Consider the following 27,443-nt stretch of genomic DNA (forward strand, 5'->3'; position numbering starts at 1 on the left):
TGTAGAATCAGAAAAAAAAAGTTTTTTTTTACAAAAGTATTTGTATCTTTTTTAAAAAATAAAAATGGTCCTTACTTAAAAAACAACCTTCATATATAGTTCCTAACATACAGTTTAAATGCCTCTCCAGCATAGTGTACAGGATGTAATGGCTTTACTCACCTTGGCACTTCACAACATACAGCATTACAGCATCTCTCTCTCTCTCTCTCTCTCTCTCTCTCTCTCTCTCTCTCTCCCTCCCTCCCTCCCCCCGCTTTTTGTACACATATAATGATCAGATAGTTGCAGTTATCAAGGAAGACAGGGGAAGGATCTCATTCACAACAGGTTTGGAATTGCAAGAATCTTATCACAAAATAAGGGTTGTAGACACAATGAAATGGTTTTATAGTATCAAAATATAGTACTCTCAATACTTGTTGCCACAACATAATTTAGAATCCACAGACAAGTTCAAAGTTATTGTTTTTACGTAAAAGTTAAATCACAGTTCATTTGCAGACTTCATTCCCCAGTTGGATGCAACACCAGCAGTTTGTACATGTTCAATTACTTGTGCATTCAAAATCCGATGGATTTCACGACATCCCTCCAGTGCACACTCTACCACTTCATGGAAACTGTCAATATGAAACCTCTGTGACATCTCCATTACAGCTATCTGAAATTAAAAAAACAAGGTGCCGTTACTGAAATACAACAAATAAAAGTGTTAGATATACTGAAAATGGATTATTATTATTATTATTATTATTATTATTATTATTATTACTGAAAATGAGGATATCTACCAAAACAGGTCTATACAGAAAAATATCAGAAGTAATGGCAAAGCCAAGGTTAATCTCCTTTGGGCATCTCTAACAAATGAATGAAAAAATGCTAATGAAACAAATAATATTGTATTTCTAGAGAAAGAAGTCCACAACACCACAGATTATAGAGATCAAAAAAGGACTGAAAAGATCAATATCAGGGAACTGGAAATAACAGAAAGAATAAAATACTAAATTTAGGAGGCTTACAAGGCAGAAAATGTAAAGACTAAGGAAAAACATGAAAAACAGAAAAGACAATGTGTGGAGAAGATGAAGGAGTACTGCAAAACAAAGGAAACAGCAAAGAAATAAAGAAGAACTGAAAATGCTACACGATACCAGTTGGTCAATACGAAGATAAAATAAATATATACTGCTGTTTTTCATGAATGCTTATTTCACTGGCAACAAAATTTAACTCTAGAATGGAAACTTTTCTTCCTTTTCAAGAATGCAATACTCAAGAATATGAAAGCAAAGACTTACCTGGCCAGATATTGGCAAAGCTGCAATTGTAAGATTACATCCACCAGAAATTTCTTCCACGTGGCTTATGTCAACCATTGGTTTATTGTTACTCGCTAGAGTGGCTGAGCAAGATATCATGTACTCCTTCATGGGAATACCAGCATCAATTAATGCAAGAGTAGCTGCATTAACACAAACACAGTAGTTTCCACCGTCAGCCTGCAGAACCTGAAAAATGAATACTTATAGAAAATATTAAAATAGCAGAAACTCCTGGATGCAAACAATCCATAAAAATGAGGACAGGCAAAGCTAACTGGTGCACAGTCACACGTAACAGCACAGATGTGATTAATTTTTGCGTGAATACTCTTTTTCCAGTGCTCTCTCTCTCTCTCTCTCTCTCTCTCTCTCTCTCACACACACACACACACACACACACACACACACACACACACGTGTGCGGAACCCCTAGTCGTGTAATCACAGATGATGAAGCCTGGATTTTAGAATGTGATCCTGAGACAAAGTGGCAAAGTGAGGAGTGGCACACTGAGACATCTCCTCGACTGAACAAATGAGCAAATCAAAGATTAAAACGACGCTGATTTGAAACTTCCTGGTAGATTAAAACTGTGTGCCGGACCGAGACTCGAACTCGAGACCTTTGCCCATGAGGAGGGGACACGAGTCATGCTTGGGTAGCTCAGTTGGTAGAGCACTTGCCCGCGAAAGGCAAAGTTCCCGAGTTCGAGTCTCAGTCCGGCACACAGTTTTAATCTGCCACGAAGTTTCATTTCAGCGCACACTCTGCTGCAGAGTGAAAATCTCATTCTGGAAACGCTGATTTGGTTTTTTGACAATAGTGATATCGTACATACAGAATCTGTTCCTCCAGGACAAACTGTCAACCAAATGTTTTACAAAGATGTCCCTGAAAGGCTTAGGAAAAGGTTGAATCAAGTGAGACTGATGACAACAACCATGTTACCTCAAAAGGCATTCCTGTTGTTGCACAGCCCCTATTCACCTTTGTTAAAAGTACATCATTTTGGAAGTCTGTGGATAAATGCTGGGGTAAAAATTACAGGTGCTGTATTTTACTAGTATACTAGTCCCTTAAAAACCACGCAAAGCCACTGAGCTGACTACACAGTGTTTACCCCTAATGGCATCTGTGTAATCCAGTCCTTCATAGAAGTGAAACTGGAATACACTAGTAGCATAAATGTGCAGTATATGTAGCACACCAGTGTGTTCATCAATGTGGGACAACGTTCTCACTCATATGAGTACACAATAATATGCACCTTGTTCTTCAGGTAAACTGACTGAGTATGAGCTAATCTAGGGTTGGTCAGAGTGGACGTCTGACACCAACTCCAACCTGCATCAACATTCACTGCAGATGCTTAGAAGTGGTCCTGTTTTGAGTGTATTTTCTGGGCTAGTTTCTGAGGCAATGTACAGGGTGATTCAAAAAGAATACCACAACTTTAAAAATGTCTATTTAATGAAAGAAACATAATATAACCTTCTGTTATACATAATTACAAAGAGTATTTAAAAAGGTTTTTTCACTCAGAAACAAGTTCAGAAATGTTCAATATGGCCCCCTCCAGACACACGAGCAATATCAACCTGATACTCCAACTCGTTCCACACTCTCTGTAGCATATCAGGCGTAACAGTTTGGATAGCTGCTGTTATTTCTCGTTTCAAATCATCAATGGTGGCTGGGAGAGGTGGCCGAAACACCATATCCTTAACATACCCCCATAAGAAAAAATCGCAGGGGGTAAGATCAGGGCTTCTTGGAGACCAGTGATGAAGTGCTCTGTCACGGGCTGAATGGCGGCCGATCCATCGCCTCGGGTAGTTGACGTTCAGGTAGTTACGGACAGATATCTACATCTACATCTACATCCATACTCCGCAAGCCACCTGACGGTGTGTGGCGGAGGGTACCTTGAGTACCTCTATCGGTTCTCCCTTCTATTCCAGTCTCGTATTGTTCGTGGAAAGAAGGATTGTCGGTATGCCTCTGTGTGGGCTCTAATCTCTCTGATTTTATCCATATGGTCTCTTCGCGAGATATACGTAGGAGGGAGCAATATACTGCTTGACTCTTCGGTGAAGGTATGTTCTCAAAACTTTGTCAAAAGCCCGTACCGAGCTACTGAGCGTCTCTCCTGCAGAGTCTTCCACTGGAGTTTATCTGTCATCTCCGTAACGCTTTCGCGATTACTAAATGATCCTGTAACGAAGCGCGCTGCTCTCCGTTGGATCTTCTCTATATCTTCTATCAACCCTTTCTGGTACGGATCTCACACTGCTGAGCAGTATTCAAGCAGTGGGCGAACAAGCGTACTGTAACCTACTTCCTTTGTTTTCGGATTGCATTTCCTTAGGATTCTTCCAATGAATCTCAGTCTGGCATCTACTTTACCGACGATCAACATTATATGATCATTCCAGTTTATATCACTCCTAATGCGTACTCCCACATAATTTACGGTATTAACTGCTTCCAGTTGCTGACCTGCTATTTTGTAGCTAAATGATAAAGGATCTATCTTTCTGTGTATTCGCAGCACATTACACTTGTCTACATTGAGATTCAATTGCCATTCCCTGCACCATGCGTCAATTCGCTGCAGATCCTCCTGCATTTCAGTACAATTTTCCATTGTTACAACCTCTCGATACACCACAGCATCATCTGCAAAAAGCCTCAGTGAACTTCCGATGTCATCCACAAGGTCATTTATGTATATTGTGAATAGCAACGGTTCTATGACACTCCCCTGCGGCACACCTGAAATCACTCTTACTTCGGAAGACTTCTCTCCATTGAGAATGACATGCTGCGTCCTGTTATCTAGGAACTCCTCAATCCAATCACACAATTGGTCTGATAGTCCATATGCTCTTACTTTGTTCATTAAACGACTGTGGGGAACTGTATCGAACGCCTTGCGGAAGTCAAGAAACATGGCATCTACCTGTGAACCCGTGTCTATGGCCCTCTGAGTCTCGTGGAAGAATAGCGCGAGCTGGGTTTCACATGACCGTCTTTTTCGAAACCCATGCTGATTCCTACAGAGTAGATTTCTAGTCTCCAGAAAAGTCATTATACTCGAACACAATACGTGTTCCAAAATTCTACAACTGATAGACGTTAGAGATATAGGTATATAGTTCTGCACATCTGCTCGACGTCCCTTCTTGAAAACGGAGATGACCTGTGCCCTTTTCCAATCCTTTGGAACGCTACGCTCTTCTAGAGACCTACGGTACACCGCTGCAAGAAGGGGGGCAAGTTCCTTCGCATACTCTGTGTAAAATTGAACTGGTATCCCATCAGGTCCAGAGGCCTTTCCTCTTTTGAGCGATTTTAATTGTTTCTCTATCCCTCTGTCGTCTATTTCGATATCTACCATTTTGTCATCTGTGCGGCAATCTAGAGAAGGAACTACAGTGCAATCTTCCTCTGTGAAACAACTTTGGAAAAAGACATTTAGTATTTCGGCCTTTAGTCTGTCATCCTCTGTTTCAGTACCATTTCGGTCACACAGTGTCTGGACATTTTGTTTTGATTCACCTACCGCTTTGACATAAGACCAAAATTTCTTAGGATTTTCTGCCAAGTCAGTACATAGAACTTTACTTTCGAATTCATTGAATGCCTCTCGCATAGCCCTCCTCACACTACATTTCGCTTCGCGTAATTTTTGTTTGTCTGCAAGGCTTTGGCTATGTTTATGTTTGCTGTGAAGTTCCCTTTGCTTCCGCAGCAGTTTTCTAACTCGGTTGTTGTACCACGGTGGCTCTTTTCCATCTCTTACGATCTTGCTTGGCACATACTCATCTAACGCATTATGTACGATGGTTTTGAACTTTGTCCACTGATCCTCAACACTATCTGTACTTGAGACAAAACTTTTGTGTTGAGCCAACAGGTACTCTGAAATCTGCTTTTTGTCACTTTTTCCAAACAGAAAAATCTTCCTCGCCTTTTTAATATTCCTATTTACGGCTGAAATCATCGATGCCGTAACTGCTTTATGATCGCCGATTCCCTGTTCTGCGTTAACTTTTTCAAATAGTTCGGGTCTGTTTGTCACCAGAAGGTCTAATATGTTATCGCCACGAGTCGGTTCTCTGTTTAACTGCTCAAGGTAGTTTTCAGATAAAGCACTTTAAAAAATTTCACTGGATTCTTTGTCCCTGCCACCCGTTATGAACGTCTGAGTCTCCCAGTCTATATCCGGCAAATTAAAATCTCCACCCAGAACTAGAACATGGTGGGGAAATATACTCGAAATATTTTCCAAATTATCCTTCAGGTGCTCAGCCACAACAGCTGCTGAGCCAGAAGGCCTATAGAGACATCCAATTACCATGTCTGAGCCTGCTTTAACCGTGACCTTCACCCAAATCATTTCACATTTCGGATCTCCATCAATTTCCTTCGATACTATTGCACTTCTTATCGCTATAAACATGCCTCCCCCTTCACTGTCCAGCCTGTCTCTGCGGCATACATTCCAATCTGAGTTTAGGATTTCATTACTATTTATGTCTGGTTTCAGCCAACTTTCTGTCCCTAGTACTATATGAGCGTTGTGACCGTTTATTAATGAGAGCAGTTCTGGGACCTTCCTGTAGACGCTCCTGCAGTTTACTATTAGCACATTAATATTGTTATTCCCTGTTGCATTTTGCCTACTCCTACCTTGCTGCGTCTCAGGAGGCGTCTTGTCGGGAGGGGATTCTCTAACCTAAAAAACCCCCATGTGCACTCCACACGTACTCCGCTACCCTTGTAGCCGCTTCCGGCATGTAGTGCACGCCTGACCTATTCAGGGGGACCCTACATTTCTCCACCCGATAGCGGAGGTCGAGAAATTTGCACCCCAGATCTCCGCAGAATCGTCTGAGCCTCTGGTTTAAGCCTTCCACTCGGCTCCAAACCAGAGGACCGCGATCGGTTCTGGGAACGATACTACAAATAGTTAGCTCTGATTTCACCCCGCGAGCGAGGCTTTCCGCCTTCACCAATTCCGCCAACCGCCTGTACGAACTGAGGATGACCTCTGAACCCAGACGGCAGGAGTCATTGGTGCCGACATGAGCAACAATTTGCAGTCGGGTGCACCCAGTGCTCTCTATCGCCGCCGGTAGGGCCTCCTCCACATCTCGGATGAGACCCCCCGGCAAGCAGACAGAGTGAACACTGGCCTTCTTCCCCGACCTTCCCGCTATTTCCCTAAGGGGCTCCATCACCCGCCTAACGTTGGAGCTCCCAATAACTAATAAACCCCTCCCCCCGTGTGCCTGCTCGGACCTTGCTGAAGGAGCAGCCACATGTCCACTCACAGGCAGAGCGCTCCATCCTGCTGAAATATGAATTGTTGTGCTTCTTGTTCGAGCTGAGGGAACAGCCAATTCTCTAACATCTCCAGATACTGTAGTCCAGTTACAGTAACACCTTCGAAGAAAAAGGGACCAAAAACTTTACTGGCTGAAATGGCACAGAAAACGTTCACCTTAGGCGAGTCACGTTCATACTGAGTTGTTTCCCGCGGATTCTCAGTGCCCCATATACAGACATTGTGACGGTTGACTTTCCCGTTAGTGTGGAAAGTTGCTTCATCACTAAACACAATCTTTGAAACGAAAGATTCATCTGTTTCCATTTGAGCAAGGATAAAATCACAGAAATCGATTCTTTTAATCTTATCAGCTGCAGACAGTGCTTGAACCAATTTCAGATGATAAGGTTTCATAACTAACCTTTTTCGTAGGACTCTCCATACAGTTGATTGTGGAATTTGCAGCTCTCTGCTAGCTCTGCGAGTCCATTTTCCTGTGCTGCGAACAAATGCTTGCTGGATGCGTGCTACAATTTCATCACTCGTTTTCGGCCGTCCAGAACTTTTCCCTTTGCACAAACACCCATTCTCTGTAAAATGTTTATACCAACATTTAATACACCTCCTATCAGGAGGTTTAACACCATACTTCGTTCGAAATGCACGCTGAACAACTGTCGTCGATTCACTTCTGCCGTACTCAATAACACAAAAAGCTTTATGTTGAGCGGACGCCATCTTAGCATCAACTGACGCTGACGCCTAGTCAGCAGCGCCTCAAGCGAACAAATGTACAACTAAATGAAACTTTATAGCTCCCTTAATTCGCCGACAGATAGTGCTTAGCTCTGGCTTTTGTCGTTGCAGAGTTTTAAATTCCTAAAGTTGTGGTATCCTTTTTGAATCACCCTGTATAGCACACAGAGCCTAATTTATAGGTACAATCTGGAAAGACCAAGGCCCTCTAAAATTAAAAAATGAGGCTATGTTTGAGAGGTTGTCTGACTAATGCATTGCTTCACAAGATGATTATTTTCAGAGAAGAGCATTACCTCAGAGCCCATGTTATCTTTGTCAAGTGACAAACTTTTTAGACGTCCATTTCAATCTTACAAAGCCATTGAGGTGACAGAAAAGCAATTGTCACATCTCTGATTGAACAAGTCATTTCCATACCTCAATCAAAATATTACCGTAGGTACTACAATCTTAATCCTTTGAGTGCTAGTGGTTCCGCCACAATCCACTATTTCATGCTTTTCGTTTTTAAGTACAAGTGCCTGAAGGATGAAACCACCGATGTTGCAAAAGCTCTGAATCATGGCTCAGAGTGTTAAGAAGGGTATGTGAATGGCTGGTTGCAAAAAATGGAGAACATTCTTGTCTCCTGTAGCATTGCATTGATGCTCCAGTCGTATCACAAGTTGTAGCATGTTTTGTTGTTCAGAAAATGTGCAGCAGCAATTGTCAATTTTTGGACAAAACATGCATGGTTGCTTTTTTGTCTGCAAATGATTTCACTGTACATGCAGCTTCCAATACCACTTCTCGCAGAGCATGTAGATTATCAGCAACAGATACATCAGAGAGGGTGTGTGAGTAATCAAATGTATATATGTAATTATGAGCTTTCTGAAATGGAAAAGAAGGGATCTTAATAATATAGAAACCAGATCTTAAGTTTCCCTGTACTTGCCTACCATAAAAAAACAACCTAGAAGTGAGTAGTTATTTTATATTTTAGGTTTTTGCCAAGTGAGCTGATAATAATGTGAGCGATTATGATGAACTCGCCCGGTTAGGAAACTTAGAAAATTGACATAGTTCAACTTGTCAGGAAAGAACACTAAATCATTTTAAGATGATGCACATTAGCCACAAGATACTGTTGGCAAACAGCTGCATTTCTGACATAGCTTAACTTAATCAAATTGCTAGGCGTTTTGTAACGATGTTGATGCAAAACATTAAATGCACAAATAATAAATTAAGTGTTGTGGGGGAAATACTTGTAGAAGAATAAATGTGACTTTTAAGCTAAGAATAAAACTCAGGATAAGGATCCGGTCACCTGCAGCTTATGGACACTTTGCACAGACACCCATACTACAATATTAAAAACATAAATATCACTCACAGATTCGGCCTTAGACCTGTTCCGACTGCTGATTACAAGGCACTGTGAGGAGCAATCTATGATTGTGGGATGTGTTCAGCTTGTTGATAATGCTTCCAGCCATTATCACCAGTAAATAAAACGCAATGGTCCCACTAGGCTGAGTGGTCCCCATTCTAGACCTCCCTAACTCAGATCAAATCTGACAAGACATTGGGAATCGAACCTGGATCCTTCTGCACGGAAGGGAGCAATGCTAACAGTTTGGCTGTGGAGGCAGTTGAACGGTATATTCTGTCACTTATAAAAGTCCAGTCTTCTTGCAACAAGAGATCAGATGGCAAAAAACTTACACGACAACAACCTGCAAAAAATCATGCGACATTCCTAGTCACATAATATCTGCATTAATGTACTACATTCTTTGCTATTAGCCAGAGCTAGTATCTCTTGCTCTAAGTGAAACACTTCCTTGCGATGGTATAATGAACATATGCTGCTTTTGTATGTGGGTTGTTACTTTTGTATGAGGATTGTTGCAATGGTGCACACAACTTGCTGCCTCAGTTGTGTATATGCCACAATGGACAGAACAGGAGCATACTGCAACTGAAATGCAAACCAATATCAAGAAAAATCAATGCTCAGATGATTCAGGCCCAGCCTCAAATCATACAAAGTCCAAGAAAAAAGGAATGGCTGAAAGGAAGTTTTGTTAAAGTTAGAGAGAGTGAATCAAAGTTTTCTTTACAGACTTTGCATTTAAGCTTAATATGTTTCGTGCACACATGTGCATGCAGATGTGCAGGTGAAGTACTTAACAATTAAAAGGACCACCAGCAAAGTTCTGAGACAAAAGTAGAGGGGTAAGAAGGAAAATCAAAGAGTGAAGAAGAGATGAGGAAAGGAAGATGTAGTAGGTGAAATAAGGTGGAGTAGAAATGTTCTAGGAGTGTGAAGCTAGCATGGGGGCAGGAACAAAAGATATCTAACAGGGAAAGCTGACGCTGACTTTGGGGGCATCTAACAAGGAGAGATCCCCAGCAGTAGGACTGATTGTTTGAAACCATTTGCCAGTAATAAGACGGCGGGGGAGGGGGGGGGGGGGGGGGGGAGGATTGAATTTCATGTGATGCCCTATAGCATTAGAAAAGAAATGTTACAAGGACTCATAGCATAGTGGAAAGGTTGTAGTACATGCCTCATATGCAGGAGGTTGTAGGTTTAAATCTCATAAGGTGCTACAATTTTTATTTTTATTTTTTACTCTTTATCAAAATTACTTAAGTCATTTTTTATTCAGTTAATGGGTTTAAATGTGCATTTTTAATTTTTATTCCTTTTTATGTCATTTTAATGACCATGATAACTTTTCAATTGCTCTCGTGTTTTCTTCCTAGCACACTCTTTCCAGCTGGAATCTCTGTGTATGGGAATTTAATTATATAATTATTTTTATTTATCTATCACAATATCCAAACATTTGGGAATGCCAATGTATCAGTTAAATACCAAAAGACGAAAATCTATTTATATGTGCATTTGGTGTCAAAAACACAATTTTCCTCACAAGATGTATGTTTTCTTGGATGGCAATCACCATACAAACATTTAAAACAAATTCTTATTGCACTATGGAAAAAATAATGCAGATGAAGATTTAAATGAAAGAACAGATTATAAGCAAAACTAAATTCAAGCCAAATGGGGAACAGAAATAATGAATAATAAATGCAATAACATTGTTGAAAATATAGGATGATGAAACAGAAGAAATTAAATCGATGTTAACGAATGGGTTTAACTAAAATCACATGGACAAAGATTCTATGTGCAGAAAGAATTGTAGGAAGAAAAACAGAGCAACTGAAAAATATGATGATAAAAATGACATGGCGAAGGAATAAAAATGATAAATTACATTCAACCAATGAACTGAATAAAAATAATTATCAAAGTCATTTTGATAAAGAGTTAAAAATGAAGAATTTCACAGCACCTCATGAGAGATGAACCCATAACATTTGCACTTGAGGCTTGTATATCCATTATGCTACGTAAATAATCCACATACAGTTTATTTTTTTAAAGCTGTAAGACATCGTGTGAAAGCTCAGAATTTGTTTTCTTAAGTTACTCACAAACAAGGGCCCACCAGGTTAATACTTGCAACCTTAACCTGGATCACCATATAGATGGTTTCAAAATGTTCATTCTACTGCTGGGGACTTCTCCTCGTAAATGGCACATGTTTTGAAGAAGCTGAACTCTACCACATTATGTCAGGTAGCTTGTATGCTGTGCAACAAGTTGGCATTTGGCTACAGCTTTACTGGTGACCATTCATCTGTGTGGATAGTTCGTTATGTAGTAGTTGTAATGTAGTTTTCATATTATTTGTCCGTTTTCACAGGTGGTGCTGGTGCTGCCTTCTATCGAGCGAAATGCTACGTAAGCGCTGGAATATTTTTTGTCTGGTAGCATTATCAATATGAAAGTGCCAGAAGATGTTCAGGGAAGCACTTTACACTGCAGACCTGCATAGGCTGCTCACAGTAACATAGCAGCACAGCCCACATTGACTTTTCTTCTAAACTTCTAAAAAGCTGTTAACCTCTCGTTATTTTATCTGCTGCCATGTACAAATGATCTGCTGTCTAGTGGCCAAGACAGGCCACAATTTCATAGTATTAAATTGTACATATACATAATATGAAGTTTATTTGATTTTTATTTTTTAACTAAGTTTTAATAGAGCTGCAGCTTTCAAAAACGAACTTCAGACTAATTAGGAAACGGAAACGCTTAAAATTAACAACTCATGTGTTAAGATTAGAAAACAATATTATGAAAAGGATAGTTGCTACTCACCATATAGCGGAGATGCTGAGCCGCAGACAGACACAACATAAAGACTGTCAGAAAGCCTGGCCTCAGCAGCCAGAGTGTGTGTGTGTGTTTTGTCTATTTCCGATGAAGGTCTTGTTGGCCGAAAGCTCACTTTCTGACAGTCTTTTTTGTTGTGCCTACCTACGGCTCAGCATCTGAGCTATATGATGAAGAGCAACTATATTTTCACAATATTGTTGCATTCCATCCTGAATTTTCCATTCTAAGATCAGGAAACAGGAAGGTAAGGAAGAGTTTAAATTTATACAATGCCACTACCAACGCTGTCCAGGAGGGAGTACCAGCCTTTCACTCCTGGGCAACCATCAACCCACCAACCACTGAGGGCAAGGACCTCAGCAATAATCTTATGGGTCTCTAGCCCTCAGATGGTGTGGTCCTACAAACAGGTTACGTTGCTCTACACAGCAGCATCTCACTTTTTTTTTTTTTTGAGTCAGCGAACTGAAGTTGTGAAGTGCAGTGATGTACACGATCACAACACAACAAAATACAACTACTTTTGAACATGAACAAAATTCAAACGGACAGATCGATGCCCATACATTAATGGTTTGATTTGGCTTAATAAACTGCCATAATTTATACAAATATCTAAGGAGATTGATTTTTATACAAAATTAAAACCTTTTCTGATAGAAAAATGTTTATATTCATTCAACGAATTTTAAAACACTGCTTGTGAAATGAACCAGCAGTGTGTCAGCCATAAACTAATAAATATACAATATTGATATAAGATGCAATAATTGTAATATGTAGCACTTTGTTAATGTCATTATTATTTATGATTTTGTAAAAGCCATCCTTGTGCTGGCATCAAGCAAATAAATATACAAACAATGATTCAAGCACAAGATTTATGTATACCTGTACATTACCCGGACAATCTTATTTTAAAATTCATTCCAAAAGTTGGTGCAACAGCAAAATAAACATTAACGGATTATGTGAAGGTAAACTAATCCAACAAGTTATTGATTTTATTCACACTTTCCATGTCCCACAACTGGAGAATCAAACACATATCCAATTATTTGACCTGTGTCCTCAGTGTACCACATATTTAATGCCTGTTTTGAGAGAATGAGGTAGGAACTGTTCAACATATCAGCATGTACATGTATTGCAAAACTTATTTTAATGTTTTTCATCTAGTGGAAAATGAGAAATGTGTTTTAGAAATGTTCAAAATATCCTCAATACACTGAAACCTTTTTACGGACATCCCCAAAACATTTCTAAACAGTTTATACACAACGTTGGGCAATACATTTCCCTCATTGTTTCCTAAACTGCAAGAGACTAGCTGGAGTAAGTCAGTACCATTTGATTCCTTTTAAATGACAGAAAAAATGTTACAGTTTACATTCCACATTAACGGATTTAATAAAACTGAAAACATAAAACATGCATTATTTTATCTGTAAATAGCACATTATAAAAATTAGGAAGCAACTGTGTAATGTGGATTGACAACCGTCTTCAGTACTTTGGCCACTTCTGTACAAGTGCTACTGTCGCAGAAGGAACACCTACTATGAAAAGTACGCCACTGCAAAATCCATGACCACAACAAAGCGGACAGAGGATCCCCCTAACAGGTTAAGTGAGAAGCAGCTGCTGTTAGCCAGCAACAGCAACTTCTCTGAGGCTTATCCCTATTTCTCACCAGAGTTGTCTCTGTTTTCCAGATAGTCTTGTGGCCTGCGCACAGTACTTTCCACAATGGCAATGTTTACAACCACTGAGTAAATACAAAAAATAAAACACTAACAACCACAATCACAAATGGGATACCCATTCCTGTATACCTCTACAAAGACATCAATCTGGGACCTCGGGTAGAGCTCTGTTTTAATTGCCGCCTGCAGAGCCTGGCGCAGATGTTGAGTCATTTCTTGAGATTTTCTGTCACCTCTGGGCCTTCGTTTACGTTCACCAGTGCTGAATGTCGCCATACTGTACTGGCAGTTGACATACACCTGGTCGTGTATGGCTTTTGTTTTGCTTCCTCGAATCTGGAAAGTCAAACAATAAACATTTTACTGCCTTTGTAGTTATCTGGATGTAAGGAATGGGATATTTAATATCCAAGACTGGTTCTCCTATTATTAAGATTTCTGATATGTTACCCAATAAACACAACATGAACTAATTTGGACACATGACCAGTAGAGCCACCCTCCAGCTGTGATTAGTACACTAGATGTTAGCCAGTCAAGGCTCGCCATGACCTGTCATGGAGCGGAAGGTGTAGCCCCATCTTACCAGGGTCCCTCAACCACTGTACCATGCCAATTCAGTCAATAAGTGATCTACCTAACAGTATGAACACAAACATTTAGCCAGCATGAACATAACAATGATTTCAGATAAAAATATTCAGTCCACTCTGGATTATTTCACATGAAATCATGCAGTGGCCATTGCACTCGTATCAAAGATGTTTGTGAAAATTTGGTTTAAGATAACACACAATGAAAGAATGTTAAAATATTTTTTCCACACTATTTTAATCAGAACTACAGTTAGGAGGCAATTTCAAAATGTGGGTCTTTTTCACAAATTGCCACAGAGAGACAGTGGCTTAAAAGTTTGTAGCCACTATAATTTTTTTTAATTTTTGAACCAATTTCATTCAATTTGCTCTCACTGGAAAGAAAAAAGAATTATCTATACTATAAAATTATTAAAATGTTGAAGTTATACATGTACATATTTCCTATCTACAATAAATGTCATTTCTAAAGCTGCTTCATCGAAATTATAAGTTTCGGTATCTTAATTTTTGTTTTACTTAATGCCTATTACCATACTGATCAACATAAAAATGAGAAGCACAGTGTTCTCTTTCTTGCTAGATCACACACTTCTTTAATAAAATGGTAATGACTTACCTCAAACGGCTACATACCAATACATGAAACAACAAGAATCACAAACACAGGCTGCACTCGCAGTGTGTGTGTGTGTGTGTGTGTGTGTGTGTGTGTGAGAGAGAGAGAGAGAGAGAGAGAGAGAGAGAGAGAGAGAGAGAGAGATGCAGCCACTGTGAATTGGCAACATTATTATAATTTTTCTTACTCTGAGCATGCTACACAGAGATTTCTGCTATGCGAGATTTAAAGGTCTTTTTTGCCATAGCACAAGTATTAGGGATCACATTTAAACTCGTCATCAACTCTTTCTTGCTTCTCTTTACAGATTATTCGTAATACATCTTTGACTGATTAGAGCATCAGAAAAAAGTTTAAATCATCTAGTCCTTTACTGCAACAACTAGCAGTAGCAAAGTGATTGATTTAATAGACATGACAAGTCTGAATCTATCTGACACTGAATTACTAAAGTATCGGTGAAATGTTGACAGTTTTTCTTCCCCTCTATGGCTCTTTTTGGAAGCATTTCAAGACAGTTTCATGAGACTCTAAAGGAGTGTGGTAAAAAAACTGCTATGGTATTTTTAAAGTTGTTTCTTTAACTACAGCAAGGAATAGTCTTGGACTTATCCCAGGTACTAAGTGTTGTACAACGTCCTGTGCAGTCATTCTATTTCCTACACTAAATAGATTGCCAGGGACGGATGTGGGGTTGGGTGATTTGGGGGAGGGGACCAGACAGCAAGGTCATCAGTCCCATTGGATTAGGGAAGGAAGTATGCTGTGCCCTTTCAAAGGAACCACCCTGCCATTTGCCTGAACCAATTTAGGGAAATCAAAGAAAACCTAAATCAGGATGGTCGAATGCAGGTTCGAACTATCATCCTCCCGAATGTGAGTCCAGTGTGCTAACTACTGCACCACACTGCTCAGTTTTGCCAGGGACGGATGAATGAAGTTGAATGAACAGAATATAAATATGATACGTCTACAACACTTAAAAAACTTAATGGAAGTCAAGAATTATTTGAAATTTTACCGTGTAAAGTCACCTAAAAGACACAAGACAGGCAACCAGAGTACATTCAATCTGAGTCTTGTCCCTTAAAACTGAAATTCCATCAAACAGCAGCAGATGTGCTACATGTCCCAGTAAAAAATATGTCTGAAGAACGCGGCAATGCTAAACGCACATACTGTCATAGTTTAAAGCAAATACTTCAAGGGTAATGGGTCAGAAGCTGTGTTTGAAAAAAACTCTGCAGATTCTTACCTTAGCACCAACTTCACAGGTTAAAGAAAAAATCCAGACATATTTCAGCACAATGAATACACAGTGAACAAATCACGGGTATTACTAAAAAAGACGACATTTTGTCAAAAGAAAGCTATTAAGTGGGAAACAGAATAGGTAAGGATGTGGAAAAACATGTACAGACATTTTACTATGAAGATGATATAAGTTGTATTTGTACCAATTACAGAATTTGCCTATCACTCCCTTCAAAAACTTGCAAAATAATGTATAGAACAAAAAGTCTCCTTTGATGTAATACGAAAAATGTGTACTTAGCTTTAAAAGAAAAACATCCTTCTAATAAAATTGCATTTAACAATAAAATAATCTTCACGGTTTACAAGCAGCATCACTTCAAATACAATACACTAGCTTTCAATAGTTTTTTTCTATCATTGCCATGAAGAGTTAATGCCACTTACTGCCAGGGCTACCACAATGTTCTGCTTATGCAGGTGTAATGGCAGTGTCTGGAACCTTCCAGAGAAGGCTGGAAAGACATGTGAGGAAGGCAAGCTAGGCAGCTCCCAGCAGCTCCTTCCCACTACAGAACTGAATGATTTCAGGTGGCGCAAGGGGCCAGAGTTATAACTGAAACCACCGCTTGTGTGACCCCACAAGCGTCATGCCTACGTCTTTGCTTTTAGTCTATGTCCAAAGCCCCATGGTCTAACTTGGTATAACCAAGTTTTGTGAACTCTGCCCAAAAGAATGTGTTACAGTTGTGGAATGCATGATGAATGTGTATGTATTTATCACTAGAATATAAAAGTGATGATACATGCTGCAACTGCACAAGAATCGTACACTGAACTTTTACAAAAACTTGTTTGCAGTATGAAAAAAATGGGGGCCTCCTTACAAGTTTTTGAAAATATTATTTTCTAGCAACTGATCCAAACTATAATCAATCCACATTGGCCACATTAAAAAAGACAATCAATGAATTTGTCGAGACTCTTGTTCAAAAACTCCTAAACTTGACACAACATCATTACACATCGAAACTCAGAGTTGTTAAGCTCAAAATCAAGCAAGGGAACACTCCCTGATACTTCCTGCATCATTATAGTGGATTTTGCAGAAAACTATACCTATTTGCTTCAGGATGTTCCACAAGGCTTTTACTGGCAGAACCTTCATGTTACACTCCATCCTTTTGTTGCGTACTATAAAACAGATGATTGCATGAAGTCAATGTTGTTGTGTTGTGTAAACGATTGGCTCCAGTCAATACAAGCACATTCTGTGTTTTTCAGAAAACTGCTCTCACCTATATACTGAACAAATACCACACAGCCGAACATTTTTTAACCAGTCATGGAAAAAATGACTGTGACAGAGTGGATGATACTGTTACATGTTTAACCACAAGAGCTAGTTCGCATCACCCATATCACAACCAAAATATGTGTTTACATTTTATGTTACATCAGAGGAGATAAAATATACTCACAAGTAAGTTGCAAAAACAGTATAAAACTGGTACTACGATTCCTGGGACATAAGAATCATTTTTTACCCAAAACACTGAATGAAAGCAGGTTGCTGATAAAGTATCATCTACTAAATTCATACAAGTTCACTGTTGGTTTCAGAACATGGCCTCTGTCACTATCAATGAAGATATGCTCATTGCAGCTATCTACGATAACTAATGGTGAATTGGTCGAATTTTAGAGATCAGTGAAGCATATACAGAGGCAAAGGTCAAATTTATGAGACCTAGTGGAAATTCCTCAGTTTATTCATGGCCAGTATACGCTGATGTTTGCTGGCTTACTTACAAACATATTTTAATGAGTCTGCCTGCTTCTAGTACAAGCAAAAGCACCAGTCACATATATACTTTCAGATCAGACACAACGTTTCCCTCGATAACTTGTTTAAAAAAATGAACACTTTTTTTCAGTGTTATGGATGTATTTCATCTGAACTGAAGATAATTTACTGTACACTAACTAATTGTCATGAAATGAAACAACATACATAAAATTATGTTCTTTCAGTTTTAAATCACTAAAATGAACAAATACCCTTCTGAGTTTTTCACTGAAGATTATAATGATTAGAATTAGGTGAAAGAAAAATTTCCACGGTAAAACTCAGTGGCAGCTCGTAGGTGTATAATAATAAAATGTGTAACTTGCCTGACAAAAGGAGGAATTGTTGTTTGTGGAACTTGGTTGGTTTCTACATAACTAACCACAGTCTATGGTAAGAACGAATAAACACTACTCTCTGTTTTGCATTTTTGTGTAAGTGGGAGTTTTTTAGCATTTTTATTTTTTTGGACAAATGTTCAAGATCTCTAATTCAAGTATTAGTTAAAGAGTTAACTTCTGGGCTGAAAATCAGGCATTCTTATGTTGCATCCACATTACAACTTATGGTTGTTACACACTTCTTTGTTAAATGTTCACTTGTTGTCACACTTTTTTGATTTCGCCACTTCCTCAGACATCGGATCTTGTCTGGAGTGCCCTAGTTTCTTCAAGGCTAACTTTTCCTGGTAATTTTTTTTCTGTTAATACTTAATACAGGTTCAACAGAGTTCATGTTGACACTCCACAGAAGGCTGATTCCTGCACAGTAGACAACCAGCTCCAAACATAAATTGCCATTTGCAGAAATGATTAAATTCACGTAGCACTATCTACCAACAAGGTTACTTGACTAGAATACAAATGAGGCACTAAGAGCCATAAGAGCCAAAAGCACATCATCTTCGTCCCCCCATATTTAAGTGAATATCAGAGAAGTCAGTGAGACAGTTTTTTGTGAATATTCAGATTTATGTACAATGTGGGCCTACAGTATAGAAAAACCTGACCCACCATAAGTTCAACAGATGTCAGAAGCATGAGTAAATGCTATAGTCTTTCAGTCAATGATGATGTGCTGTTTGGTGTTCAGTACCTCCAATGGATTACTCCATGATAACATCCAGAACTTAATGTACTACATCTCACTCAGAACCCCACAAAAATAGGTTTTCCTATCAGTATAACTATAACTGATGTCCAACCTAATTTTACTATATGGTGAGTTAATTCGCATATCTGTGGAGTGTGCTACCACCTAGCCGTGTTTACGGCGAACACAGATAAAAGTCTGCTGCAGTGTGCTACCTCCTGGTGGCACTGACGTAAACTTGTAGTACAGTGGTAAGGGCTATCAGTGCACGCCTTGAACAATGTACATTGTTTATCAAATCCGTATGTATTTGGCCTGTAAGGCAATTATGTGATGCCAGTTGCACATGTGCAGAAGCTCCTTAAAACGAGCACAAGTGAAGGTGTGCTCGCGACCATTTTGTCAAGCTTCACCAACTCTAGAGCACCAATATGTAGCACAGTGCAGTAGATTTTGTATGGATGCCGTGTGACCCTGTTCTAAATGACAATAAAGGCTTTGCGAAGGCATTGGAATCTGTAGTGTCACCGCCCTTACACATTGGTGACTTCTGCACCCACTATAGTTCTTCCAAAATGAGGGGCACCAAGTGGCGATTGCAGGGCATTGTAAAGCAAGCAGAATATTGGGCACTGGATGTGCATGGTTCTGATGAAATGTAAGGACCTGTGAGGTAATACTGATCCTACAACATGTTGAAAATAGCAGTGTGTTGTAGCCTGCTCACGACATCAGTGCAGATTAGGGTAGATTACAATCCTGTCTCACTTCCTTCTCAACTACGGCTTGCACTTCATGTCCTTTGACGCATAACTGTGCTGTCTGGTTTCTGTACAATTTGTAAATAACCTTTTGCTCCCTGTGTTATATCCCTGCTGTCTTTAGAACTTAAAAAGAAAGTCATCTAGTCACCATTGTCAACAGATTTCTCAGAATCTAACAAATGCCATAAATGTAGGATCACCTTTCATCGACCTATCTTCTAAGATAAGTGGTGAGGGCATGGTGGCACCAAGATAGTCAAGTATCTGTACATTTTTCAAGGTGTCTGATGTGAAATGCAGTGTGGCCTTACATTATCCTGTTGGAATATGCAACACGGTATCCCAGTCATGAAGAGTGTGGCAACAGAGTTCACCTCTCTTGCCACATTCTAGCAAACATTCAGCCACAGAAAGCTACGAAACCAGTCCTGTTGTCATAGCCTACAGCTCCCCACATTATGATTCCAAGGGCTGGAGATGTGCGGGTCCCAAGAATTGCTGCTTCCTGTGATTTTTCACCAGGATGCATACAGACACGTTGGCACTGATCTCACCACCAGAAACAGAAGCTGAACTCATCACTGAACACCACAAAATACCACTCAGTGTTCGAGCTGACTCTGGTTCTATACCATCCAAGTCTCTGTTTTCTTGTATGACACTTCGAAACTTGAGATCTCAACATGGCACCCAGTAATGTGTTCCCAATTATTTGTTGTGATACACTGCCTGAACCTCTCCCAATTCCAGCTGTTCTCATCTATTCATTGGAGCTAGCTGAGCAATCCTACAATTTTTTGGTGGCACAGTCCAGCTGGAAGGACCTGTGCCTACACCACTTGCACCACTGTCATCCTGAGTCCATCTCATCACCAGCCATTCTGTAGTAATCACACTATAGCCAACTGTATGTGGTATCTGTATTGTGCTGCCATGTCTCTTGTACCAATGATTCTACCATTCTTAAGTTTGAACGATGGTGATAAGTAGCACATGCATGTCGCCTGGGCACACTGTATTGTGTTCTCCAGCAGGACAGTTCCAGTAATAAACACGCCCAACAGCCATCATATAATCAATAGGAATGGCTTTCTTCTGAATCAAAAATATGCTCACAAAAGGATGAAATTTTAATCAACTTACACCACAGGCATGTAAATACTGGAGTATCAATTTGGTAGCATTCAGTCAAGGTGTTCGTGCTGTAACAGTCTACATTGATTGGCACACTTGTCACTTTGACAGTAGTTGTGAACAGATAGGAATAGGCGGCATGCCAGTTTTAACACAGAAGCCACAGAAGGATCTCATTCTAAATGCCCCTGTAGCCAACTTCTCATTGTGGCCTATTGTAGTGGTCTAGCAGATCTGTACACCATGTGTCCATAATCATTTCAGGACCATAAGAAGCCTAGAGGACTGAAGGTGGTCCTTCCAGTCCTATGCGCGGAACTGTCCAAAATGATATTCTGCAAATAGTACCAAACACCTTACCAAAACAAAAATAAACAAATAAGTAGATAAGTACCTAGTACATGCTTGCACATTAAAGACTATTGTACAGATGCCACGAGCACAGTCATGTTATCAACAATGGACTCTACCTCTAGTTTTTTACTGCAACAGACTACAGTGCTGCCATTCTAAGATTCAGATAAGGTGGCAGCTGAATTCCTGCTGCCAGGTCTTTCCCCGGCAGGGGGTAAGGACAACAGTGTGGTACATTCTTGGGCATGTCCATTCCTTCCCAGTGCTAAGAAGAGCAATTAAATTACCTCCTTCCACTAGTAACCAATCTCTCCTGGTGTCCATCAAACTAAAATTCACAGTTTTTGCACAGAACAGTCCACGGGAAAATGGGCATCTGAAATCATACTGTATAACAGCACAATTTAAATTATTACAGTTTACAAATACCCACTAGAAAATTTTCAGAAATCCTTAGAAAAATTATTATTACATCATATGTCTTATGTAAGGAGGCAAACTATCATTTTTGATGATTTCAATATAAATTTTTTGAAAGAGTCTGAACAACAGTGTGATATAAAATTTTTACTTAACACTTGCAGTCTAATTTCAGTTTTAAACTTGCCACCAGAGTTGTGCAAGACAGTAGTATCTTAATAGATGATACTTTCGTATGCGAGATCATGCTTATTTTATCCGTAGGAGATGACATGATGAGGGGTGCGGCTGTTTTATAACTCTAAATCATATATTAGCTACGAAAACCATTACAATTGTAAATTAACTCAAAACAGATACCTTCTAAACAAATCTGCAGAGCATATGCTCGAATAATGTACATAAGCAATTCTAAATTTAATGCATTTATAAGTAAATTTCTTCCTGCATTCATCTCTTGTTTCCCCAACAAAGGCTCTGAAATATGGCACCTGTGGTGAATCAAAGAAACCTTAAACAACAAAAGGTATCAAAGGATCATGTAGCAGAAAAAGAAAACACCAAAAAAAGGTCAGGATTTGCATAAATGTGCAACTGCTTTCATATTGTAGAATATGATTTACTGCCAAGAGTTAAGAAAATCACAAAGTTTGCATTTTATGGCAAAGAGTAATAATTCTAAGAATAAAATAAAAACAATATTGAGCATAGCCAGAAGAGGAGCAGGAAAGTCTAGCAGGGAACAAGATGTTGTGTTTTGTTTTAGGGTACAAAAATAACTGGTGTCATAAGCACCCAAGTCAAAACTATAGAACATGAAGACAGAGAGGAATTAAAAAATGACTACACTTCAGTCGCAATCGATGCAAGAGAAGACAGCTAAAGATTTGGAGAAAGGGCTATAAAATACACTATAGAGAAACAGAGGTCCAGAACTAAAAATTAAATGAGCTTCGTCATATTGCTACAACAGATAAGAAGTGAAATATGGTTGACAGCTCTTGCATTGTTCGCTAAAAAGGCCGATAACTCAGATGGCAAACCCAAGAGGGAATGAAACAGTTAAAAAATGGGCATTCCATCAGGAAATGGCAGACAGTCAAAACTTCGATGCAGTGTGCACTAAGTGATGAGGGAATGTCGCTTAACAAGTGGTGATGGTTAAAACGGCTGTGTCCTATACGCAACCTAGTTAAAATGACCTCCTCCCAGCGGGGGGAGGGGCCGAGAGGAAGTCGTCCAAGCCACTGGGAGAGGCTTAATAATTCTGAGCTTATTTCCATGAAGAGAGGACCACTGCTTCCTGACAGACGGCAACACACGAGATCATCGGAGGGAATGTAGGAACTAGTGGGCTGAGGTACGAGGACTGCAGCCTTGGCAGCAGCGTCAGCAGCATTGTTTCCTGGCAGGCCGACACAACCAGGAACCCACATAAACATCACTGTAGCTCCATCAAGAGTGAGCAAGTGACATTTTTCCTGGACCCATTGCACTAAGGGATGGGTGGTGTACAGCACATAGAGGCTTTGAAGGGCACTGAGAGTGTCTAAGCAGTGGACGCAATTGAAAATCCTGTGTTGCCAGATGTACTCCATGGCCTGATACAGGGCGAAGAGCTCGGCTTTAAATACTGAGCAGTGTGCCGGATGCTGATACCGCAAAACATTGGTGCCAATGACAAAGGCACACTTGACACCACGGTCAGTCCTAGAGCCATCAGTATACACAAAGGTACTATTGTGAAGATTCCTGAGAAGGTCCATACGAAGGTTGCGAAACTGAAGGCGATACAACAAGGCTGGAGTAGTGACCTTAGAAAGCGAAAGAAGGCCAAGGCGAACAAGGGCCACCACATGAAGCAAAGGCAGTGAAGGGTTCACACCCACTACGAAAGGTCCAGGTAGTGTGAAGTTAAGCCGATGGAGCAAGTGCCAAAAGCAGACTCCAGGAAGTAACAGTGAAGAGGGGTGCGCCCCATACTGGCGATCAAAGGAGTCATTGCAGGAGGCGGCTTAGGATGGATTGCCAGGCATGGCAGACATACAGCATGCATACCTGCTTAGGAAAGAGTCACAGCAATAGTTCAGCAGCTTCGGCATAAAGACTCAACCGGACTGGTGTAAAAGGTGCCAGTGGCCAAACAGATGCCACAATGATGGATAGTATGGGGTGATGGTGTAAGAGGGACGGACGTGCAGACACATAAAAAAAGCACCCATAAACTAGTTTCGAACAGACAAGAGACTAGTACAAATGGAGAAGGGTGGTTCGATCTGCACCCCAGGAAGTACCGAGAAGGACACATAGGACACTGAGGGATCGTGTACAGTGGGCTGGCAGGTATGACACATGAGAGGACCAAAAGTGTTTCCTACTTAGCATGAGCCCAAGGAATTTCATAGTTTCAATGAACGGAAGAGCAACAGGCCCAAGATGAAAAGATGGTGAGAGAAACCAATTGCTAAACCAGAAATTCATACAAATGGTTCTGTCAGTGGAAAAATGAAAGCCATTGTCAATGCTCCATGAGTAAAGACGATCGAGACATTGCTGAAGACGTCACTCAATGAGACAGGTCTGTGGCAATAGATGGCAAAATCATCAACAAAAAGGGAGCCAGAGATGCCTGGCAGAACACAGGGACTCAGGACTAAACCCTGAGGCGTACTGTTTTCCTGGATAAATGTGTTCGACAAGATGGAACCCACACGTACCTTGAAAACTCGGTGTTTTAAAAATTCCTGAAGGAAATGGGGCACGTGGCCATGGAAGCACCTCGTGTAGAGGGTAAGGAGGCTAACAGTTCTCCAGCGGGTGTCATAGGCCTTCTCCAAATCGAAAAATACTGCCACAATCTGGGATTTCTGCATAAAAACATTCCTGACATGTGTGGGCAAAGTGACGAGATGGTCAGCTGCAGAACGGTGCGCTCCAAAGCAGTGGTTAGTAAATTGGGAAACTCTGATCACCATACTAGCCGGGCATGAATCATATGTTTCATCGCCTTGCAAACACAGCTGGTGAGAGAGTTGGGTCAGTAGCTAGAAAGGAGGTGTGTGTCCTTAGCAGGCTTCACGCCAGAGTCTGGGAAACGTGCCCTGTGCCCAGATGCGGTTGTACGTATTAAGCAGAAAGAACTTGCCCGCAAGAGAAAGGTGCTGCAACATCTGAATGTGGACAGCGTCTGGCCCTGGGGCAGAGAATTGGGATGAACTGAGAACACTGCCTAGCCCCTCATAGTAAGGGCGGCATTGTAGCACTCAAAATTCTGAGAAAAGAAGGGTATTGCCTGAGCCTCTTCTGCTAATTTCTGATGGAGGAAGGCAGTGTGATAGTGGGAAGAGCTCAAAATTTCTGCAAAATGGCAGCTCAAGGTGTTGGAGATAGCAATAGGGTCCACAATGACATTGTCTGCTAGTGTCAAGACTGGAAAATGGGGAATGGATCTTGGTCTCAGAGAGCCGTCGGAGGTTGGCTCACGCAACAGAGGAAGGGGTGGAACTGTTAAAAGAACTAGCAAATGAAATCCAGCTAGCTTTTTTGCTATCTCGAAGAATGCGATGACAGTGTGCATACATCTGTTTATAATGAATGAAGTTTTCCATTGTAGGATGACATTTAAAAACGGGGACAGAATGTCTCTACGGACGAATAGCATTGTGGCATGCCTCAGTCCACCAAGGGACTGGAACATGGTGTGGTAAAGAGAAAGTGCGAGGAATGGAAGATTCTGCGACGATAAGGATAATGTAGGATATTCCACCTGGTCATCACAACTTGGGAAATATTGTTCTTCAAAGGGCGCCAGGGAGGAGTAATGCTGCCAGTCAGCCTTAGTCATTTGGGTGTGCACACAGGTGGGGTAGCAGTCAGCAAACCGATAGCATATGGGAAATGGTCACTCGAGTAGGTGTCAGAAAGAACGGACCACTCGAGACAACGGGCACGCTGGGTACTGCAGAAGAGTAGGTCCAAATGGCAATAGGTGTATCAGGAGTCTGAAAGGACTGTGGGTGCTCCTGTGTTAAGGCAGAAGTGGTGAGGTTGATTAAGAAGGTCAGCCAAGAGGGCACCTCTGGCAGGTTCCTGGGAGAACCCCAAAGGGGATGATGCGCATTAAAGTCACTGTGTAGCAGAAATGGGCGAGGTAGCTGCCCAATAAGCTGGAGGAAGTCTGCCCTGGTGACATCAAATGACAGAGTTATAAATGGTACAAAGGGAAAAGGTCGGGTGCAGAAGGAAAAGGCAAACTGCAACACCTTGAAGACAGGTAGTCATGGAGATCACGGAGATGGGTTGACTATGAACGTCATCTCGTATGAGCAGCACGACTCCCGCATGAGATGGAATGCCGACCTCAGGGGGAAGGTCAAAACGGACCGGGAAGAAATGTGAAAGTTCAAAGCGGTCAAGAGGACACAATTTTGTTTCCTGAAAGCAGAGTACAAGGGGACACTGCAATTCTAAAAGTAGCAGTAAACTCTTCTTGTGGCATCAAAGGCAGCAAACACTCCACTGGAGAAGTGTGACGATGAGGAAAAAATGAAGGGGTGTCACCTCGGCAGCTGCTGAATGCTAGCCTGCAAAGACTCACTGCTACAGGGAACAGAGGCAAGATTATTCTGCTCCATGACATCCATAGAAGCATCGGCTTTCTTTTGCTGTTGTCTGTGAAGTCCAACGCAGAAAAACGGTTGGTGGTGTGAATCAGTGACACGGAGGCCAGCCTGGCAAAGGTATCGTATGGCGATACCATCGAAGAGGACCTTCGAGTCAGCGAAGAAGAAGACCGTCTGACTTTGCTGGACTTCCTCAAGCCTTTCTAGTTAGCATAGGAAGGCTCAGGTGTTGGTTGGCAGGAGGGACATAGGACGTCTTCACAGGAGTACTCCTTCTGTCCTTTCCGGTCTGCCAGTTGTGTAGCTGGTGACTTTGTCCCCTGAGGTGAGAGTTTGATGGCTAGTTGCACACCTGGACAAGGGTACGGCAATGTTATCTTGACACTGAGCAATTTCACAACCTCAGAGCCAAATTTGAGGTCGCACACCTGCGTGACCACGTCCTTCATGGAACAAGATGTAGCAAGAACAGAACTGTAAGTGCCAGATTTGCGACCAGCCAGTAACTTGCGACCGACCGGATAGGGCACTTTTTCCTTTACCCACATGTCCTGGACAGCCCACTCATCTAGATACATGGGACAATATCGGGAGCAGGCGACATGGCCACCACTGCAGTTAATACAATGGGGAGAAGGAGGTGGACAATTGCCCTTGTGTGCATCCCCACCACAAGTTACACATTTGGCTGGGTGCCGACAAGGCGTTGTAGTGTGGATGAAATGACGACACTGGTAGCAGCGCATCGGGTTTGGAATGTATGGTCAGACCGTGATAATTTCATAGCCAGTTTTGATCTTGGAAGGAAGCACCACTCATCAAAGGTGAGAAAAGGAGTGCATGTGGGCACTAAGGAGGAATCTACCTTTTCATCACCCAATGGACTGCAATGAAATCCTCATCAGAGAGGTATGACTGGATTTCGGCCTCGGTCAGACCGTCAAGCAGCTTAGTGTAAATAACACCACAGGAACAGTTCAGAGTTCTATCGGCCTCGACACAAATAGGTTAGCTGTGGTGAAGCAAGGCGGCAAGCAGCAGTTATGCTTGAGAATCAGAAGTAGTCTCCAAAAGCAAAGTGTCATTCCGTAAATGAGAGCAGGATTTCACAGAGCCAGCAATTGCATCCACACCTATCTTAATAATAAATGCATTTACTGTTGCGAAGCACTAACCGTCTACAGTACGTGAAACCACGAGGAACCATGGTGCAGCTGAAAGGGTCTTTGAATTGTTAGCCTCATTCCGTTTGTGTTTCGTAAAAGTTGATTGTGAAGATTGGCTCATCGCAAGAAAATCCCCCATGATTGCCAGCGTTTTCAATGGTGCACTCCTTCCAACTAGGAGCCCCCTTCACAAGG

The 27,443-nt window shown here is 41.0% G+C and overlaps 1 protein-coding gene across 1 annotated transcript in view; it reads right to left on the minus strand.

Moving 5' to 3' along the window:
• Positions 1–366: 366 nt before the first annotated feature.
• Positions 367–27,443, minus strand: part of LOC126416601 (exosome complex component RRP41) — a 37,640-nt gene continuing 10,563 nt past the window's right edge. The window contains exons 2-4 of the mRNA XM_050084357.1: positions 13,508–13,714; positions 1,308–1,517; positions 367–664 (exon numbers count right to left, since the gene is read on the minus strand). Coding sequence (XP_049940314.1) covers positions 488–664; positions 1,308–1,517; positions 13,508–13,714 — 594 coding nt within the window. The 3' untranslated portion in view covers positions 367–487. The remainder of the gene's footprint in view (positions 665–1,307; positions 1,518–13,507; positions 13,715–27,443) is intronic.

This window comes from Schistocerca serialis, chromosome 8, assembly GCF_023864345.2.
Source record: "Schistocerca serialis cubense isolate TAMUIC-IGC-003099 chromosome 8, iqSchSeri2.2, whole genome shotgun sequence".
NCBI lineage: Eukaryota > Metazoa > Arthropoda > Insecta > Orthoptera > Acrididae > Schistocerca > Schistocerca serialis.